This window comes from Lactuca virosa, chromosome 5 (assembly GCF_052849685.1).
Source record: "Lactuca virosa cultivar CGN04683 chromosome 5, Lactuca_virosa_CGN04683_v6, whole genome shotgun sequence".
Classification (NCBI taxonomy): Eukaryota; Viridiplantae; Streptophyta; class Magnoliopsida; order Asterales; family Asteraceae; genus Lactuca; species Lactuca virosa.
In genome coordinates, this window is record NC_136430.1 from 360,370,684 (window position 1) to 360,392,166 (window position 21,483).

General features: G+C 35.4%; 3 protein-coding genes and 1 long non-coding RNA gene across 6 annotated transcripts; 2 read left to right on the forward strand and 2 right to left on the reverse strand.

Moving 5' to 3' along the window:
* Positions 1-1,189: 1,189 nt before the first annotated feature.
* LOC145116705 (nuclear pore complex protein NUP50A-like) lies at positions 1,190-11,151 on the reverse strand. Of its 3 annotated transcripts, none has more exons than XM_079053033.1 (3): positions 11,039-11,151; positions 9,207-10,344; positions 1,190-1,318 (listed from the first exon to the last, which is right to left on the reverse strand). In XM_079053033.1, exon 2 carries the CDS (start codon positions 10,284-10,286, stop codon positions 9,234-9,236), a length of 1,053 nt encoding a protein of 350 aa, XP_078909159.1. In that variant the 5' UTR covers positions 10,287-10,344; positions 11,039-11,151; the 3' UTR covers positions 1,190-1,318; positions 9,207-9,233. The 3 variants fall into 3 exon arrangements, with proteins under 3 accessions (XP_078909159.1, XP_078909160.1, XP_078909158.1); XM_079053034.1 differs by lacking the exon at positions 1,190-1,318 and adding an exon at positions 8,838-8,959; XM_079053032.1 differs by lacking the exon at positions 1,190-1,318 and adding an exon at positions 10,589-10,742 and having other exon boundaries at positions 9,017-10,344; positions 11,039-11,138.
* On the forward strand, positions 7,097-7,952 carry LOC145116182 (thionin-like protein 2). Its single transcript, XM_079052537.1, has 2 exons — positions 7,097-7,486; positions 7,651-7,952. Exons 1-2 carry the CDS (start codon positions 7,165-7,167, stop codon positions 7,725-7,727), a joined length of 399 nt encoding a protein of 132 aa, XP_078908663.1. The 5' UTR covers positions 7,097-7,164; the 3' UTR covers positions 7,728-7,952.
* Positions 11,152-12,540: 1,389 nt separating the features above from the next.
* On the reverse strand, positions 12,541-21,170 carry LOC145116707 (coatomer subunit beta'-1-like). Its single transcript, XM_079053035.1, has 24 exons — positions 20,944-21,170; positions 20,771-20,791; positions 20,628-20,689; positions 20,368-20,422; positions 19,909-19,945; positions 19,486-19,811; positions 19,262-19,393; positions 19,042-19,190; positions 18,898-18,966; positions 18,648-18,798; positions 18,472-18,537; positions 18,157-18,345; positions 17,907-18,047; positions 17,712-17,786; positions 17,118-17,294; positions 16,944-17,035; positions 16,752-16,868; positions 16,542-16,656; positions 15,935-16,006; positions 15,658-15,854; positions 15,447-15,540; positions 15,240-15,346; positions 15,018-15,147; positions 12,541-12,939 (listed from the first exon to the last, which is right to left on the reverse strand). Exons 1-24 carry the CDS (start codon positions 20,944-20,946, stop codon positions 12,811-12,813), a joined length of 2,706 nt encoding a protein of 901 aa, XP_078909161.1. The 5' UTR covers positions 20,947-21,170; the 3' UTR covers positions 12,541-12,810.
* Positions 13,770-14,354, forward strand: LOC145116708 (uncharacterized). The gene is made up of 3 exons (XR_013712273.1): positions 13,770-13,857; positions 14,040-14,145; positions 14,252-14,354. It is a non-coding gene; the product is annotated as an uncharacterized LOC145116708 (long non-coding RNA).
* Positions 21,171-21,483: the final 313 nt, after the last annotated feature.

Consider the following 21,483-nt stretch of genomic DNA (forward strand, 5'->3'; position numbering starts at 1 on the left):
TGAAACAAAAATCCACAAAGTCTGCGGACCACCTCTGCAACTCTCTACAATAAAAGATGTGGATCAAACGGCTGCAGACTGTAATAAGAAGCATGTTTGTTTTTTTAACATCTGCATGCTGCTGCAGATATTAAAAAATTAAAATAAACTGATTTTATAATCCGAAAATAATTTTTTAATAACGAAAATTTAATAATGTATGACATTTCGGCAAAATTTATGATATTTCAGCAAAAAATAATGATATTTTAACAAAAAATAAAGATATTTTAGCATAAAATAATGATATTTCATCAACAAATTATTATTATTCAATATAAAAAAAAAGAATAAAATTTTCAACAAGAATAAAAAATAAAAAAAATAAAAAACGAAAAAAAAATGTGAAATAAGATTTCACATCAATATTTTAGCAAGAAAAAAAGAAGAAGAGGTTGGAAGAGTTAGGAAGAGGCAAAACAAGTGCTACGCCAATAAGAACATGCGTAGAGGTTTTTAATCCGAAGACTTCTGAAAAACAAACAGCTGCAAGATGAAAAGTGTTGCGCGTGTGCTGCGCTGCGCAACAATAAGAGGTCTGAAGAGGTTTTTTCCAAAAAACAAACAACACCTTAGTCTTTTCTGGTTAGAGTGACCAAATTTGTGACCATGGGTAGATGTAAGACAAAACTGCAAAAATGATCTTTGTGGTTTCTTATTTTATGTGGTTAAGGTCCAAACCTTTAAAAAGTTGTAGATTTGATCATTTTCAACAAGTTTTGTTGTGGTTTTAGTCCATTTTTCGTTAACTTTAACAACATGGTTATTAACTTTTTAAAATGACTATTTTACCTCCAATGACCATTTCTACAGCCAAACTACAAGGACCATTTCTACATATATTCTTTTTTTTTTATTGAATTGTTATATATTAATAAATGTTATTTTTAATGCATACTATTTACTAGGTTACAACCCGTGAAAACCACTGATAAAATATTTATAAAATGTTGCTAAATTAATAAGATGTAAAATTTGTTCAAACTTTTATATTGATTATTTAAAATTAATATATATTTTTACTAAACAATTGTATTTTTTTTCTTAATTTTTATCATTTATTTTTCAAAAATATATGTAACAGCTCAAATTTTCAAACAATTTTTTTCATTTTTAAATCTCACAAAACATAGTTCATAGCATCAAGCCATGCCAAAATATAATTGTCAACACAAAATATCATAAAGCAAAGTCAAGTATCCCAGAATCCACATAAACCCTAATCATCAAGCTGGTGTGTACAATCATGTCGTTGCCTTCCCACAATCTTGTGATGTACCTGAAACATATTTAATCAACACTGTAAGCACAAAACTTAGTGAGTTCCCCAAAATACCATATACACAAATAATTAGCCTCTCATGGCTAAACCCGATAAGGACCCTCCGGTCATGTGTCTCAGTGAAGACCCTCCGGTCTCACGTCTCGGTGTGGACCCTCCGGTCATAGCTCAACAGATACACAAAATAATATAATAACATAAATCACAAAGGTAGAATGCAAAATAACACATAAACAGATAAGACCCTCCGGTCACACAAAAGTTACCACACGATTAAGTATAGCAAGAAGACTCACCTCTCGCTGGAAAGCAATCAATCTCGCACCCGAACTGTCGGTCTAGACTACGCCTAATTATATCACATTCAACTCTAATTAATAATTCATAATAACCCCTGAATGCTAGAGCGAGTCTCTCTACAAAATCTCAGAGGGGGTAAAAAGACCATTTTGCCCCTCCTTGATCAAAGGTCCACAATTTGGCCAAAAGCTCAAAGGTCAACGAAAGTCAACACCCAGCGAGTACGCTGGGCGTACAACCCTCTACGTTGGGCGTTCAATCAGCCATGCATGCATCAGGGGGGGGGGGGGCTCTTAGCGCTACGAGTACGCACGACGTACTCCTCAGACTTCCATTCCTCACTTCATTTGGTCTTGATCCGTTAGGACAAATGCTACAACTATAGATCTGAGCTGAATAAGGTCTATTACTTCATAAAGTCATGGACTTTAAGCCTTAGCATGGTTGAACAAGTCACAAACTCACAAACTCTAACATTCTTAACATAAAAGTCCATATAACTCACATTGAGAGATTTAAATGACCAAGCTCCATTTTTATGAATCTAGACAACAAAAAACACCTAGAAGGACAGGAATTATGCTCTGGAGTTCATCAAACTCACAAAGCTCCAAACTTGGGACATGAAACCCTAAAAATGGACCCAAAACATGAATTAACACAACAATGAGCAAGTTTCGAACTTGATACCTCTGGAAGATGCACCAACAAGAGTAGAGTTCAGATCCAAGAGCTAGAAGCACAAGCTATCCTTCCCTCAAGGCGCCTGCTTCACCAAAAGCTTCACAAGAACACTTGAATAAGCCACAAACACTCACACAAGCAACGGTCACGAATTTAGGGTTGGAGGAAGGTTGGCTGGAAATGGTGGCTGGAAATGAGGTCATCATGTTCCTTAAATAGGGGCACAAGAGGGCATTAGGGTTTTACTATGATCCTAGTACGCCCGACGTACCCTCTGGTACGCCCAGTGTACTAGGTGGCCTCCGCGATCATGCAAAGTGCATGAGTACATTGCGCGTACCCATGCGTACGCCCCGCGTACTAAATTGCAACCTTTTCTCATAAAGGACTAGTCTTGACAAATGCACAAAAGATTAAGGTCAGGGAACTATACCTCTTTCCGGGATGTTACAATTCTCCCCTACTAGGATCAGATTTCGCCCTTGATGTCATCCTCCGGAAACAACTCTGGATACTGCTCACACATCTCGGACTCCGGCTCCCAAGTCCACTCTGAGCCCTTACGATGTTGTCACTGAACTTTAACTGTAACATCCATAAAAATCATGCCAAATTTAAACTTTTCAAAATTTTCAAAACCCATGATTATTACAAAACTTGTTTTCAAAATAGTATAACGCCATAGTATCCCAGAATCAAATCATAAAATCATAAGATATGAGGAGCGGTACGATCACGCCTTCGCCTTCCCGCGATCATCAGAAGTACTTGAAACAATAATCGATAAATGTAAGCTCGAAGGCTTAGTGAGTTACCCCCAAAATACCAACGCCATATAGATATAACCATATCATATAAATATATAAGCAAACAACATGCATAATGAGCCTTCAGCCTGACTGGACCGCCTCGCAGGCCTTTAGCCTATCTGGACAGCTCTCCGAGCCTTCGGCATGTCTGGACCGCCTCGCAGGGCCTACAGCCTATCCGGACCGCTCGCCGGGCCTTCGATCTGACTGACATGCCCTCATGGGTCTGTAGTCTATCCGGACCGCCCTGGGTATCTTGGCCTATAGCACGCAGCACGACCTGCCTCAACCCATTCCCCAAACCAACAACATGTGCACATACATATCATACGCTAGCTAGCAAGTACAGATAGTCATACAGATCTAACAGATCACTAATCATGACAACCATCCTATAACCAGGATATCGATCTAACCGATCACTAACATAGCATCATCTTATATACCATGATACCGACCTAACCAGGTCACTAAGCATATCACCATCCTAACTACTAGGATGTAAATCAATAAGCATATCATGCAATAATCTCGGATACAAATCCGATAAGGGCCAGCATTGGTGTCGTAGACCCTGTTGATATAGTGAGGAGAACTCACATCGCGATGTCGATCTCAACTGATGAATCAAACTCCCGAATCGTTGTCTCACCAAAAATCCCGAACTATCCAAAATAACGAATATTAAGTCAATAAATGAGAATACTAATCTTGACCAAGAGTCCTACAACTAATTACAGACCATTTTGCCTTTTCCCTAATTTGGGCCAAGGCCCAATACCAAATCCATGATCCACAAGTCCACATATACAAGGCCCATCATTGGCCCAATTTTCCACATTGGGCCCAACTCCCTAATTGGGCCTCATTCAAATACTCACTACCAAAACTGGCCCAAAATACTCTTATCCAGAGAGCCCATCAAGGCCCAAGTCCAACTAGTCCAAAGGCGGCCCAATCCCGAAGCCCAAATCGCAAAAGCCCAATAGGGGTTGTACGCTCGGCGTACTCCTCTGGTAAGCTGGGCGTACTCTGCCTTGCGTTGACCACCATCGGGGCGGTTGACCATGTACGCTGGGCGTACAGAAATTACGCGGGGTGTACGCAAGGTTTCACCAAAACCCTAACAAGTGCTTAATGGCTTAAGCACTTAAGCCCAAATTCCAGATCCATCGACCAAAAGTGTCTTAGAACCATAAAGTCTCGAACTTTAAGACTTCGGACGTCCAGAAAGCTCTTAATACATGGTCTTAATCCATTAAGACCTTTCTACTACATGCATGGGACATCTTAAGCCATTGGACATCATTTTTATCACTTACGACCCTTTCTAAGGTCTGAAAGGACAACTTATTTCGTCTAAATCATATCATGCACCAACTTGGGGACTTTGGGACAAGAAATGGTTCCTTAAAGCTAGCATGGCAAGATCTATATCATACAAGCATAAAGTTTGAAGCTTTTTACCTTCTGGAGCTTCTAGGGCACAAAAAAACTTCAGATCTACAAGCTTGTTCTCCTTCTCCAACTTCTTGATGCAACACCTTCTTCTCCAACTACTCAAAACACACTCTATAAGCTCACACACTCAAGGAAAGGATTAAGGTTTGGGGGAAACGGCTCAAAATTGTGGAGGCTGAGGTAAGGGAGGGTTATGAGCTCATAAGGATGTTTATATAGCACTCAAACCCTAAATATTAGGGTTTCCTCCTGACGTGAGTACGCTTAGCGTACACAAGTGTACGCCTAGCGTACTAAGGCGCGCCTAATACGCTTAGCGTACCCTATGTACGCTTAGCGTACTAGCCTTGTTCACAAAGTTGCAACTTTAGCCCTTAGGTTTCTCATGGGTCGACTTTTCTAACCCCAGGGACTACAAATGACAAAATAATAATAGAAGAGAGGATTCGGAAATACCTGCAAAATCTCAGGATGTTACATTAACCAAGTGTACTGCCTTGTTCCTCAAGGTCTTTACCTTCTTATCCAAGATCGCCACCGGCCTCTCAATTTAATTCAGGCGATCATCAACCTGATTGTCCTCTAACGGAACCAACGGCGTCTCGTCGGCTACACACTTCCTCAACTGGGATATATGGAAGGTGTCATGAATCTGACTCAGCTCCTCAGGCAGCTCTAATCGATAAGCTACCTTACCCACTCAAGCAACCACCCTGAAAGGACCAATAAATCTAGGGCCCAACTTGCCCCACTTCTTGAATCGGATCACACCCTTCCATGGTGATACCTTCAGGAGAACAAAATCGCCGACCTGAAATTCTAGCTCGGAACGTCGCCGGTCTGCGTAACTTTTCTAACGACTCTGGGCAGTCAGCAATCAGTGTCTGGCCTGCTGGATATGCTCTGTCGTCTTGAGCACTATCTCGGTGCTCCATATAACTCTCTGTCCGACCTCCCCCAACATATAGGAGTCTGACACCTCCTCTCATATAAAAGCTCAAAGGGAGGCATCCCAATGTTGGAGTGATGGTTGTTGTTGTAAGAAAACTCAGCCAAGGGAAGATAGGAATCCCAACTTCCACCAAAATCCATAACACAAGCGTGAAGCATATCCTCGAGCCTCTGAATCGTCCGCTCGCTCTGCCCGTCCGTCTGCAGATGGTATGCGGTGCTAAAATGCAGTCGGGTACCCAACTCCTCATTAAATTTCTTTCAGAAACTGGAAGTAAAACACACATTACGCATCACCTGAAGGGTTCAAAGTGGACATGGGAACCCCAGGAAGAGATGAGAGAGCATTATCCAGAGTTACTTACAGCAGCGGACTTCGAGGACGAAGTCTTATTCAAGTGGTGGAGTGTTGTAATACTTGTTTCAGGTATGAACTAATACGTTATATTTTAAGTCTTCATTTTAGGTGGCCACGGCGTGGTGATAGTTTTTTGGATCGCAGGATTTAATGACCCGCCACAACGTGGCCATAAGTGCCAATGCCGGCCCTCTGGATTATGTTTATAGGATATTATTTGCCTTTGTGACTCTTGCATGTTATGTATGACGGGCAGGGTAGGGCCCGATGTATGTATGGTATGCAGTATTTTGAGGAACTCATTAAGCTTTGTGCTTACGGTTTATGTTTATGTTTCAGGTACTTCCGCTTCCAAAGGAAAGAGTACGACGTGATTGTATCGTATCCACCAGTGTTCCGCATTTTATGACTTGTTTTGTACTCTAATAACTATTTGATATTTTTCTATACTTTGATGGGCTTTTAGAATGAATGAATGGTTGTTTTTGTTGACTTAAAACACAAATTTTTACTTTGTAAATTTTGGGACATTACATCCGGTGTCAAAAAATGGAGTTTTAAGTCAATAAATAAGGAGGATGTAACTTATCAAAAACTTATTATTTAAATTAGCAAGTGTTTTTAATATTCCTTTATACAAACACTTAAAATAGTTTATTACCGTAAGAAACCGTGATAAATATAAAAGTAAGTAGTTTATTATTATAAGCCAATAAACACTTTAAATAATCAATCACAGACACCCCTTAAAAGTTAGAACTAAAAACAAATTTTATAACTATTACTAACAGAAGTAACTACAGTTGGCATAAATATGAAAGTGATAGTTCATCAAAGAAACACACAAATTTTTGCCATAAAAATATATTAATGTCACATATTGGTTCTAATTGAATCAAGAATACATAGATTTGATTATTAAAGCAAATGACCATATATGTTGATCAGCCAAATATATATAATTACTTGTTGCTATTTGTTTATCTTTAAGTTCACCCGTGACCATGTGTAGAATTTCTATGTAAAAAATTAATTGTAATGTTATTTTTATTGATTAATTATTATAACTATGTTCTTTTTCTATATGCAAGTGATATACCACTGTTTTTAACCATCACATTCAAAGAAAAAAACAAAATGGTTTCACATGCACTAAAAGTCTTTTCTATAAACATAATTTGATTATCCAAACTGGATAACTTTACTCTCTCTCTCTATATATATGGACAGATGGCCCATGTGAGCTTAAGAGGAAAAGTGAAAAACTAAGGTGTGTGAAAATGGAGATGAAGGGGTTATATTTATTGAAGCTTGTGGTGGTGATGGCGATGGTGGTGGGTGGTTGTAGGGGTGATGTCAACTCCTTCAGAGACTGCTACGCCAAATGCTTCATTTTCTGTATGATCGAACCCGACAAAAGCCTCTGCACATGCACCACCCAATGCCTCAAAGAATGCATCTTTCCATCTCTTCCTCCTAAAACAACCACCAATTCCATGTCCACTATTCATCATCATCATCCACATGCACAAAACCTTGCTTACTGCAAGCTTGGCTGTGCCACTTCCCTATGTTCTAACTTCAGCAAACCAAACAATCCAGGTATATATCCACTATACACATATACATTTGTATATATATATATATATATATATATATATATATATATATATATATATACTATTATCATTTATTTGTCCCCTTGACATTATTTTAAAAGGTGAAATTACATATATACTCGTGTTAAAAAAAAAAAAATTCTACAGATGGGAAGAATGTGGAGAGCTGTGTGGGGTCATGTTCAGACAAGTGCACTATGAGTTACTCATCTTCACCACCTTGAAAAACACTGTTTTGAACTACAGTTGATTCTTATTTTTTTAATGTATTATTTTGTTTTCATTCCTTTTAATGTATGAAAAGGATTACCCGGATCATTGTATAAGTCATTATTGTTGTATTGTTTTGTATTTGAGGAATCAACTTTGAGATTTTATTTGCAATGAGATTGTAGACGTCCATGTTAGATGGATAAATTTAAATATAATTTGATCATGTTCATTGTTAAGGGATTTTGGATGTATGTTTTGAATGCGATTGTGATTATGTAATACGATAATTAATAATCTAAATCATATATAATCTATGATAAGATAAGCTATATTAAATAATTTGGATGTTTTTTTTTTTTTTTTTTTTTTCATTTTAAAGTTGAAATAATCAAACATATATGATGTAATCTTGTCTTTATTTGACCCGTGAACTTGGGTGCGTGCTGTGCTGCCCGTGAAAGACAAATGATAGCATGCGAGGAAACCTAGAAGTCCTAAAAACACACGGACCAAGATTCTATTTCCATACAATAAAAAGGGCTAGAAATATAGACTCATCGGACAAGAACAAATTAACCAAAACAAAAACACTCAAAATAATGGAACCGAACCAATCTAAACCAGACGAACCTTCATACAAATTTGGCATTTTGCAGTTTAAAAATAATAATAATAATAAAATCTAAACGACATTTCAAGTATAAAAAGTAAGTTGTAGGAAAAAATTGGTTCTTTGGTTATATAGTTGAGTCGAATCTGGTTGTTTGGTTTTGCGAGAGTCTAAATCCAATTTTGCACACCCCTAGCAAATGAGCCTCAATAGACTCAAAAGTGTGGGGCTTTAATCGAAGTTTGATTCGGGAACTTAATAAGTCTTCTTAATGCAAGCCCAAGAATGATAAAAGCTAGAGATATCAGATATCAATCGCAACCATGTCCAATAAAACACCCTCGATTTAGAAACGTCTATTATAAATACCTTTATAAAACAAGTGATACAAATAGAATGTCTTGACTTAATGGAGAGACACATACATGAGACTTTGCATATTAAGTCCTAACTTTTATAAATCAGTTTTGATGTTTTTTTTTCTTCAAGTGTGTCATTTCCTTAAATACTCATCAATTGGTATGAGAGGTGTTCTGAAGCAAATCGAGTGGAGAAATTAGAATTTCTCAAAATGGATCATCAATTGCAATCAAAGGAAGACGACTAGAGATTCTTATCTTTGATGGCACATATCTGGATAGTTGGTTATTACAAGATAACAGACACAATTAGCATACAATGGTGGATGCATTTAGGAATTGGAAAAGCTCGTGTTAGCATACAAAAAGCCCACTATCAATAACAACAGATTGGATAGGAATAGGATCATAGGATATAATGTTTACATAAAGAAAAATAACTCCTACAATCTGTTTCATTAATTCAACACCTCATATGATATGATATGGCCTTAAAAACAAAAAGGCAAGCAGATAGATACCTGAGAGACCAAAATGGCATTCATTGTTCATGGAGAATTTTCAGGGGTCTTCAAAGATGAAACAGCTGTTGTTGTATCTGTATTGCCTTTGTGTTGTGTAACCATAGCACGAAACTCATCAACAACAGAAGAATCTTTAAACTTCAAAGCAAAAGTTGAAAGACTATCTTTCCCTTCTTCACCTGTGCTATTCAAACAAGCAAATGTGATCCCTTTCTTCTCCATATTTGTCAGTTTCATATCAGGAAAGATACTCGCATTCAATATCAATCTGTAATTCCCTCTAGCTCTCATCACAAGTCTGGCTTTCCCAATTCCACTTCTTGAAACATTCACTTTCAATTCCCCTTTCCCACGTTCTTTCCACCCTCCATCAAGAAACTCAAACAGCACAGAATCTGCTGTGAAAACAGCTCTTTCATTCTCCTCACCTGTTTCCACATGGACTTCTTGCATGGATTTGTTTCCCTCGGTTTTCTCATTTCCATTGCTACCAAAAGAAGGGAAACTCGGATTCTCACTTTTTGTAATTGAACCAAATGAAAATGATGAACTTGAAAACCCTGTTCCTACAAGTCCAGTGAAAGCATTTTGGCTACTTGAAAGGTGTTGGAATGAGCTAAAGCTGTTGCTTTTTTCATCATTCTCAACTTTGTTGTTTTCAGTCTCTTTTTTCGCCTCACACTCAGCCTCTTCTTTTTGGATTTCAGGTTGTTGATCACCACCATCTTCTTGATTTTCAGTTTCTTTTTTTGCATTATCTTGAGATTCTATTTCCACCACTTCTGAAGCTGTTTTTTCAGTTTCTTCAACATTAGTGAGTGTAACAGGAGTGGGATCTGTAGGGGGTATTAACTGAATTGATGCAAAAGGATTAGATGAAGGTGCAGATGGTGTTTTTCTGCGGACTTTTACAATTCTTCTATTGGCTAGTACTTCTTCACTAGCTTTCTTGAATGTGCCTGGTTCTTGATCAAGAATATCACCTTCTTCATCATCAAGACCAGGGTTATCTCTTGATAATTCTCTTCCAGCAGCTCTTTTCTTGGAAGGTGGAAGTGTGTTTTCTGTGTCTCCCATCACAGAATATTCAAATCCAACAGAGCTATTCACAGACTGAAGATAAAATAATTTTATTCTGCGTGATTTAAAGAAAAAAAACAGTTGTATGTTAGGATTTCTAATGATGTTATGTAAATCACATACAGATAGAAGAAAAAGTTCTGGTAATCTCAAGGTGAACTAGAGAGCACTAGTACAGAAACAGAAACACAAATTATGTAGCTCCATAGTATATTTAATATATAAACTTGAATAAATAACCATATTAGACTATTAGTAATGTTAAGAACGAGTTATCCACACGATAAAGCTACTGAAACCTTCAGCAATGTTTCAACAACAGAAGGCCTGTCAAGTGTCAACCAGTATGTTACTCCAAAAATGGCTACTTATCTACCCCCCAGTGCTTCACAAAACTTCTTTTGCACCTTTTAATGTAATTGAACACTGAAACATGCTACGAGATCGTATTCTCTGAGACACATTCAAGGAAAGCAAAAAAATTAGGGATTTTAACCTAATCTTACTCAGTTTTCTACTCTTCCAGGAAGATATTAAGTAAATTAACAAGATGGATCAAATTTGAGCACAATCGAAGGATATAGCATCACAACTAGTAGCAACGAGACGGGCAATTACGAACATTGTCACGATTAAAAGAATAACAACAAGAATCGTAACAAAGTTCAGCAGAAACTTAAAATCAATCTATTGGCAACAAATCCACGTCCAACGATTACTACAACAAGGAGGAAGACGATAATTTTTACCTTGAAAGTGGTCCGATGTGGAGCTTCTATGCTTATTTTTGCCGTAGTTTCAAGTGTGTGCGGAAGCTTGTGTTTATATACATGAACCCTAGGCTAAGGAGTAGAATTGGTTAAGACATAAATCATATCAAATTAGATAGGGAATAATACACCTGGCACCCTGCTTTTAGGCCGATTACTAATTTAGTAAATGTAAATTTCGTTCATTTTTAAAGAGTTGTTTTTAATTAAATAATTAACTTTATTTAAAGAGATAATCACAAGAATACAAAATAAGATTGATTTTCGGGTACTACTAATGTCGATTGAGATTTTACCTAGTATCATTTTTAGCTTTGTAAGTTTGTGATCTTAAAATCAGATTGAGATCATAAGCTAATTTATCAAAAATACCATAGAGAACAAAAAAAAAAAAAAAACATGATAATTATAAGCCAAAACGAAAAGGTTGGTTCAAAAGAAAATTTTGTCAAAAGGGTTTTTTGGGAAAAATAAGCTCGAGTTTTCTGATTTTTTTTTGTCTAAAACCAAAAGATTATCAGTTAGCTTGCTTAAAGGGTCAAATCGAAAAAAAAAAATGAAGGTCTTTTTCAGAAAATAATAAGTTGAAATTTAATACATTAAAAAAATCCAATATATAAAGTTTTTTAATGATATAAACCTAAAGTAAAACGAATATTTCGTTATAATTGAAATACCCTCTGTATGGATAGCTTGGAAAGATCATTTAGAAACACTTTAAAATTGGTTTTAGAAACATTTTAGTAAATAAATTGTGTAAAAGTCTCATAACTTCAAATGTTTTAAAAAGTGTACGAACGCATAACAATCAATAGAAGAGATATTGTATAGTGCATAACTATTTCAAACATGTTTACATAAAAGTCTTCTAAATGTTGTCAAGTTCTTCGATCTCTAAATCTACTAAATAAACTAATAACCCGGCAAAAAAAAAGAACATGGGGTTTGGGGAGCATAATAAGTAAATGTGAGGATTAGACATTTCTAAAATAATATGTAAAAGGAACACAAATCAAACATTATAACATATAATATCCAACCCAATTTTCTTTTCTCAAAACTTGATCAAAATCTTCAAACTCAAAATTCGGAGAAAAACATTACATAGATAAGAGTATATTGTTATAACATTATAAACTTCAATAATTTCCTTAGTTTTTCTTTAGGGATTCCTTTTTACCTAAAGGGGTTGACTTGATGGTTAGATGATGGTTGGTTTGAGGTTATTTGGACGGAATTATAATTTTTCTGTAAATATAATAAATATGGTATAAAATTCAAACCGATCAGATTCTAATTCAAACGATAATGTGTAGCATTAACAAGTTAATCAATTAGTATACTTAGAAATCATATAAAAAAGATGTAATTACTAACTTGGTAAATCAAATCGCTTATTCAAAAAGATTAGGTTATATGAGTCCACCAAAAAAAGATTTACCTTAGATAAAACAATAGGATATCCTGAGCAAATACAACTGTTGAAAGCATGAAGAAAACATTATTTGTTTTGTATCTAACCAGTTTAGCTGTTACAAAAAGAAGCCTAGCAAACCCAGACAACAAACACACTACAATGAGATGAAACAAAAAAACTATATGACTGTTGGTTGTTTCTCAATTCCCACACCTATAAAGTATAAAATGTGTCTACAAATCACAATAAAAATGGCTTCAAAAACGAATATATCAACTGATAAAACATCTACCAACTCTTTGTCAAAAAAAAAAAAAGAGGCTCACTCACTCGCTCACTCTTTATCTTGGTCTTGGTCTTGGTCAGCATCGTTTCCATTAACAAGTACAGCACCATCTGTAGAATCATTATCCATGCCCACACCACCTTCTTCACCATCAACAAATTCATCCTCCCTTCCATTCTAAAATATTATATATATGTAAATACAAGCTATAGTATAATTTTATATGGTTTTTTAATATTATATGTAAATAGTAAATATGAGATATAGTTTTAACACTTCACAATTATAGAAGACAAAACTTCAAAAATGGTCCCTGTGGTTTTCGAAAATATCAAGTTTAGTCCCTAAGTTCAAAAAACCTCACTGATGGTCCCTGTGGTTTCAAAACTTTTAACATTTGGTCCTTTTCGCTAACTCCGTTAGCTTTTGGCCGTTAAGTGAAGGGCAATTCTGTCATTTCACTTCCACAGGGACCATTTATGAAGTTTTACCTTATTTTTTTTAAAAAAAAGAAAAAAATATAATTATTTAATATTAAAGGGTCTCTCTCTCTCTCTCTCTCTCTCTCTCTCTCTCTCCTAGTGCCATTTTTTCATCTGATCTGAAACAAACTTCCATAGGGCTTTTTCTATCTAGCAATCAAGATGCCAAAAGCTATCACAAAGGTTCATCTCGTCACTTATCACTCCTACTAGCAGCAATCTCCCATCCCGACCTCTTCAAATCGCCTTCAGATCCCGACGATTAATCATCCCCCTCGTACGATTACCCTACTCGGATTTCTCCTTCAGTGATTGTTGATCGATGACATTAGCCATAGGAAGGAACAGGGGAAGATGCAGGTTACTCTTGGAAGGCCACCGACGAAATTGGTTAGTGAAGAAGATGGTGGAAATCAATAACTTCCACTACATCTCACCGTACCCTCATCCCTCTTTCTCTTCTCTATTCGAGTCAAACGAACAAGGAATTCTCAATTGGGTCAAAATCGGCAATGTGAGATTCCACGAACCAGGACACGAGTATTCTCGTATTTAGGGCAAAAAATCCCACTGACTTCACATGCCCAAATCTGTTGTCCCTAAAATCAGCAAGGTGAGAACCATAGCTCAGATTTAGTATATCGATTGGTCTACTGATTTTTGATGGTGTATATTTGGTGTTTTGTTTTGGTTAATGGTTTGCTTCTCATGAAATTCTTGAACGAAGTGGAAGACATGTGTAATTCTTCAAGTTCATCATATAAGTTGTTTTCTTTCGTCTTTGTTGCTGAATAGCTCATGAGATTAAGATAAGAGAGAGGATATTCATCAAAGTGTCAAGCGAGTTTCATATTCTGTGGTTTGGATGTGTATTGTTTTCGGTTACGATTTTGATTATAAGGTTCGGTTTTGAGCTTTGATTCCATGTATTATTTTGGTATGGTTTTGAGCTTTGATTTCAGGTTTGATAGCTTGATTTCATATATGGTTTTGACCAATGATTTCAGGTACGATTATTATTTGGTGCAAATGGTAATCGATGGTTTCCATTGGCAAAAGAACCGGAACCAGATGTGAGAAGGAGGGTGGAAGAAGTATAGATGGTGTCTGGAGCAATTAAGAAAGGTCTCGATCCAATTTTGACTTTTTCAGTCAAACATTGTTCACTCATCCATCCATACAAGATCTGAAGAGAGAGAGAGAGAGAGAGAGAGAGAGAGCGAGGGGTGGGACCCTTTAATATTAAATAATTATATTTTTTTCTTTTTAAAAAAAAAATAAGGTAAAACTTCATAAATGGTCCCTGTGGAAGTGAAATGACAGAATTGCCCTTCACTTAACGGCCAAAAGCTAACGGAGTTAGCGAAAAGGACCAAATGTTAAAAGTTTTGAAACCACAGGGACCATCTGTGAGGTTTTTTGAACTTAGGGACTAAACTTGATATTTTCGAAAACCACAGGGACCATTTTTGAAGTTTTGTCATTATAGAATTATTAATTACAGAACTAAAACAATGAACATGAAAAAAGAGATAATTAAAACCAAAATAAGACTAAATAGAAAAATAATTTCTAGCAAATTTTAGAAAATATAATTTAAATTTAATTAAAATGATTCTTAAAAAGGATTTTGTCATTAAAAAAAATATATATTACAATGGAATGAACAATTCCATTCACCCACCAATTCCGTAGTATCAAGAACTCGCAATTACATAGATCTCTTCATGGAAATATGAAGAAGAAGAAGAAGAAGAAAGAAAGAAAACGTACCTCATGATCTAAGCCTCCATTTTCCATGGGTTCATCAACATCCAATTGCATGTTTTTAAAAGTCTCCACTAGATTCATATGTGATCTATCAACATAGTTCACATACTCCACTGCTGGAGGATAACTACCCCTACACAACAACATTATTATTATTTAAAAAAAAAACACATTTAAACTTAAATCCATTATAATTTATAATGTAAGAAGAAAAACAAATGAAACCTTGTCTCTGCAGCCTTTTCTTCGACCTCAAGTGCAATTTGCCAGTCCTCAAACATATTCGGGTACTCTTGAGGATCCGCTAAAGATTCTGCAGCTTTCTGGTTAACCTGTTATCATCATCATAAGTTTGAATTTTGATATATATAAATATAAATATATTCTAATCAAACAATAAATATGAAAAAGTAGCAGAATTCCGAGATTAACCTTGTTAAGGTCTTTTCTCCAAAGGGAGACTATCTCTGAAACCTTGCTGGGAAGATAAGATCGTGCCATTAGAGCAGCTTCAGGTATCCGATTGCTGGAAGGACAGTAATAATATTTCAGTTTTCAGAGACAGTATTTTTATAAATGTTAAATGTATTTTATTTTAACTATGAAAAATGGGATGAGAGTGATAATGAATTAAAGGGTTAACCTGTCAATTAACAGCTGTAAACAGTCTTCTAATTTGCCCAACATAAAAAGACAAGCGAATGCAACATTGTTTTTTCCGTTTTCTTTAGCAAGAGATGCAAGTTTTGATATCTCTTCAGCATCTCCTAAAGAAGAGTAAAGAAGTAATAAACCACTCAAATCGTTTGCATGTTTCAAACAATCCTCTGCCATGTCCAACTGCATTCCAATCATAAATATTGTTAAAACAAATAATAATAATAATTGAAAAATAATTCAATTTTTGAAACGAAAAATACCAATCCAGCAGACATGGCTAATTCACCCAATTGCTTCCATTTTGACTCGCTCTCTGCTACCAGTGCAATGTCCTGCATGAATCAAGAAAAAGTTAAATCATTAAGTATAGATATTAGCTCTTGATAACTAGTCAAATGGAATGGAATTCAATCATGGAAATTAAATAATTTGTCAAGAGAATTGAAAATTTGAAGGAATCATAATCTGTCATGTGTTTGGTTGGCAAAAAATGGAATGGCAAATATATATAATTAAATTTTTATTTTTATTTATTTCAGTGTTCATATAATGAGGAATTAAAAAATGTTATTTATATAAACAAATTTTTTGTTTATTGTGAATATATAAATATATCAGAATTTTTGTTTTTATTTATTTTAATATTATATAACAAGGGTATTTTAGTCTTTTAACGAAAAATAAATAAAAAAACGGAATTGAATTCCTTCCACCCTCCTAATGAAATCCAGCAAACATAGAAATTGTAGGACTCCCAACGGAATTGAATTGCCTCTATTTTTTAGCAACCAAACATGCCATGGAATGGAATCTCAAATTCCAATTCCATTAATGCCCTTAGTTTTTAATTAAAGAGCAATCTATTACCTTGGCAATGTCAAGTTTACCAAGCTGAATGGCCAACTCAAATCTATAATCAGGGTCTGTAGCAACTTCCAAGGCCTCTTCAACCTTGCCCCGTGACTCCAGAAAATGAGCAACACTATTGAAGAAAACAACCACAATTTGTTTATAAAAAATATAGATATATTTAAGATACAAATTTTGGTAATAACAATATAATATTTGAAACTCTACCTATTATAATGCTCCTTTGGGATTGAGGGTAAAACTCCATTAGCTCGTTCTATGTCTCCACGCATCACAAGTGTCTTGTACTCGATTAACGTCAGAAGCAAAGTGTAACCAATGACACTAAAATTTTAAAAAAAAAAAATTAGCATAAATGTTGATGCCAATTGTTTATTTAAGATTATTATACCCACTCACTTGAATTCTTTGTCAATGAGATAAACCCTGCTCTGATTAGCAAGATACCCAAGAAGATACATAGGTCGATCCAAATGGAACATTGTGTTAACCTGAAACAAATGTCACATTAAATATTGATCAATAATTTTAAATAAATAAAAAAAAAGTGTAAGTTGCTATTATATATAATACCTCGCCACCAACACAATAGTTGAGTCTCCATGAAGCATTAGTGTATATAAAACAGTCTCCAACCCATAATCCAGTTCTAACTTTTTCATTTACTTCAAATAGAAGTTCAAAGGAATCTTCAATTCCTTGATCATCTACAGGTCTTCCACTATCCAGATGTGCTGATACTACATCACGCTGCAACATAACAAAATTTATATATTAATCACATTTTTGCACTATACAAAAAGAAACACAACGTACTTTTACTGTTTTGAGAAACCGTTTTCTCCCATTAATCGGTTTTGAAAACAATAAAATACAGAAAAGCAAAACTAACTTCCAATTTTGATCGATTTAGCCACTGAACTACTGTTATGCTTATTATAATAATAGTTTGATGGCTAAATCGATATTGTAAAAGTACATTGTGTTTTTCTGTATTTTGCCTTGATATAAACCCAGGTAACCAGCAAAATGGTTTTTTTCTAAAGTATTTAACGGTTTAATTACTATAGAAAATAGTCAAATGGCTAAATTGATATAATGTTTTTCTGTATATTGCCCTTTGCACAAATGTAAATGGAGAAAAATGATAAAGATTAAGGATCTTACATTATATTTTAGCACGTAGAATGATGAATCACTGGAAATAGCCACCAAATCACCACTATCAGCCCAGTATAGGTTCTAAAAATGAAGAAAGAAAAACAAAAACAATGTTGTTTCATACACTTAAGTGGAAGTGGCAACAAAAAAAGTGATATGGTAACATATAAGCAAAATAAAGATAAGGGTAATAATTATTACTTTGACATTAACATCAATCCGTTGAATCAATCTGCACTCAGACCAATCATAAAAACATATAAAATCATTTGAGCACATTGCCAACAAAGATCCTCCATATATTCGTTCAGCTGAAAATGTCGGCCTGATACTCTTCTTTTCCTGATTAAAAAGATCATCCAAAAGAATAAAATAATAAGATACGGAAGAGAAGTGCAGGAGGGGTAATTTCGTCATTGATCGAATCATTAGGTATAGGGAGTGTACAAACCTGGAAAGACTTGTTAAAAATCTTGACTTTAGATGTGCTCTCTCTAACAGCATACTCACCATCTGTTGACCAAACAAATTCCAAAGCAGAACCAAAGGATCTATTTCTCCATGCTAAAGCTGTATATATAATGTATTCACCATCACCACATACAACCACAAACCTCCCATTTGGATTGTGCTTCAAGCTCTAAACAAAAAAAAAACAAGAACAATGACATAATCACCACAATTACAAACCTCTTGTCACCATATCTGATATTAGGGTTTTAGGAAGAAGAAAAAAAAGCTATATGAGGAAACAAGCATAACTTACTTGTGGGTAGAGATCACATGTTCCCAGCTCTTTAACTCCTAAAGGTAACCTCTCTCCATCAGAAACCTGAGAAGCAAAGCAAAGGGGCAAAAAAGTCATTTCACAGAAAGAAAAAAAAAAGAACAGAAAAGGAATTATTATTTTTCCATGTCTTTGTAGGACAAAAAAGCCCACACCTCATGATCAGCACCCACGCTTTTGATGTTAACAATCTGGATCTCATTATGCTTAGACCATATAATTTTTCCACTATTATCCATGCTAACTACAGGCTCCTCACGACCAATTTTCACCATTATGGTCCCTTCATCATATCCAATAACAACCCTGTATAGTAGATCAATCTTATGATAAGAAACTTGAATATGCCTTATATGCAAACACTAGTGCTAGACATGTGAATGTGTAGTTAGAAAGCACAGTTACCTTCGTGAACCTTTCATGCACCCAACAGCCCAGACCCTTTCAAGTCCATAATTCAATGTGTTCTCTAGTCTGCACCAGAAAAAAAAAAGGGGAATAAGGGGCAACCATGTCATTTGTAACCCTCAAGCATTAATAAGAAGTTACCTATAAGTGGTGGAGTGCCATATACGTACAGTACCATCCTCAGAACCTGTAATAATTATTGGGAGTTCGGGATGGAAGCATACAGCAGAAACATTGTGTGTGTGACCTTCTAAAGTCTGGACACAACTTTTGGTTTGATAATCCCACACCTGTTTCAAATCTTTATTAGCATAGCCATACATACAGATTGGAAAAGAACATAAAGATTATAAGCACAAACCTTAGCAGTGTGATCATCTGATCCAGTAATTAGATAAGGTTTATCGCCCCCAGTAAAATAATCCACACAATTCACTCCTTTGAGATGTGCATCAAGTGTGAAGTTAGGATCAGGTGAGCCAAGATTCCAAATCTAGAACAAGAAATAAATAAAGAGGCAATGACATCAGCATTGCTGAAAAGGCATTTTTGGCTGATGGATAATGTAAGAACTCTTGAAATTACCTTTATGGTACGATCAAGGGATGCACTTGCAAAAGTGTTGGTGTCTTTTGGATTGATTGTCACTTGCATCACATAATGGGAATGGCCCTCAAAAATTTGAGTACAAAGCCAGTTCTTTTCCCAATCCCAAAGTTTTATAAGCATGTCATCAGATGATGACAATACATATGGGAGGGTGGGGTGAACAGCAACACATCTAATATAATCTGTATGTGCCTCATATACTTTGACTTTATCCATTGTATTGTAATTGTATACCCGGATATACATGTCATCTGCACCTGCAACAACCCACTGCTTGCGTGCTATGAACTTTGCTGATCTGACTGTGAAGAAATTATAAGCATCCAATATCAGATATAAGTTTCTGGGGTACAACCATGAATGGGAATAGATGTTATAACAGAAATATCGATCACAAACCTGGTAACTCAGTAACCTCGAATGATTTTGTCATAGTCTACAATAACAAAGACCAAATAACTTTTGTTAGCTAATATTCAGTATATATCTACCTATAATTATGTCTGTCATCAACAGTTTTGATTCTCATTCCCAATAAGTTTGTTAGCTAGGCTTCACTGTAAATCTAAATCATGACATTCTATACCAGGCCATGGATTTAGCTCCATATATACAATGGGTGAGGAAAAGTGGAAAACTATTCCAATTTATATTACAATGAAAATAATTTGAACCCAGAATTGTGTGCTCCTCAACTGTATCCAACTGCATTTCTACACTACATGGATAGGAAGTATCATGGGATAAACATGAACTGATGAACATATGTATCTTTGAAGGTGTCTGATGATCTTCATTGCAGTATATCACTTTAACTAGAGCTCATTCTTACTTTGAATCATTAGAATGGTTTCATACCTGAGACTGGTAATCCCATATGCAGACTGTTCCTGAATACAAACTTGTGAGGATCCTGTGAAGAGACAGAAGTAGACACGTCCATCAATAAATAAACATATAACCACTTCATCACAAATTCACATTGAGGCTCAAAGTTAAGCTATTAAAAAGATAGAAGCCATAACCAAAAGGAGCAATGTCAGCCAATTTCAGAACAAGAAGAAAAACAGTTACTAACATACAACTAGTATACTACTATATGACATGTGAATCGTTACCATGGTTCCGTAGGATGCAGGTCCACCGATTTTACTCTTTCTGATCTTTGAGCAAGCTTCCTCTGCACAAAAAATAAGTACTTACCATTATCGAACAAATGTTTTGCAATAATATCAACACAAATTGAAGTAACTAAAAGTACCTTGATATCGAGCCTGAGAGGCTGTCCCAGAGCGAAAAACAAACACCAACAATTGAAGTTCCAACATTAGTAATGTGATTGAACAATGATAAAATGTCAATTCATCAAAGATTCAAAACCGGATCTACACTACAACACCGAAAATGAGAATCAAGTAGAAATTGAAAGCTCACCATTGTTAGATATCAGAATTAAGCCTTAAATCGATTATTAGCTCCTGAACCCTAAGATTCGAGTGAGCGATCCAACAAAACAACTCGAACTGAAAACGATTGAGCAACAATGAATATCCTTCCCAATTGAGCGATTTGATTGAGATCGAGAGGTTCCTTGTGCTTTTGTAACAGCGCCCCTGTGATTCGTGAGCGAGGGATTGATGAAAGGGGGTGGGGTTTGAAGATACAAGGAAATATAATTTTGTTTAGTTTTTTACTTTTTATTAAACGTTTAAAATGAAAATGATTTATTGCGTCATCTTTGGTTTGCACCACCGTTGCTTGATCGATCCAACCTGTCAACTTGTACGGCAAAGATCAAAATCTCCAAGTTAATATCTTTTACCTATCTCGGTCAAAAATAAGGCCGAAATCACGATAAAACCTATATTCACCGATTTTTTTACAACCAATGTAAAGTAGTCATTTTTGTTGAACTAAAAAAAAGTATGTAAACTTACAAATTCATAATCAACTTATCATTTTTTAAAATCAAAA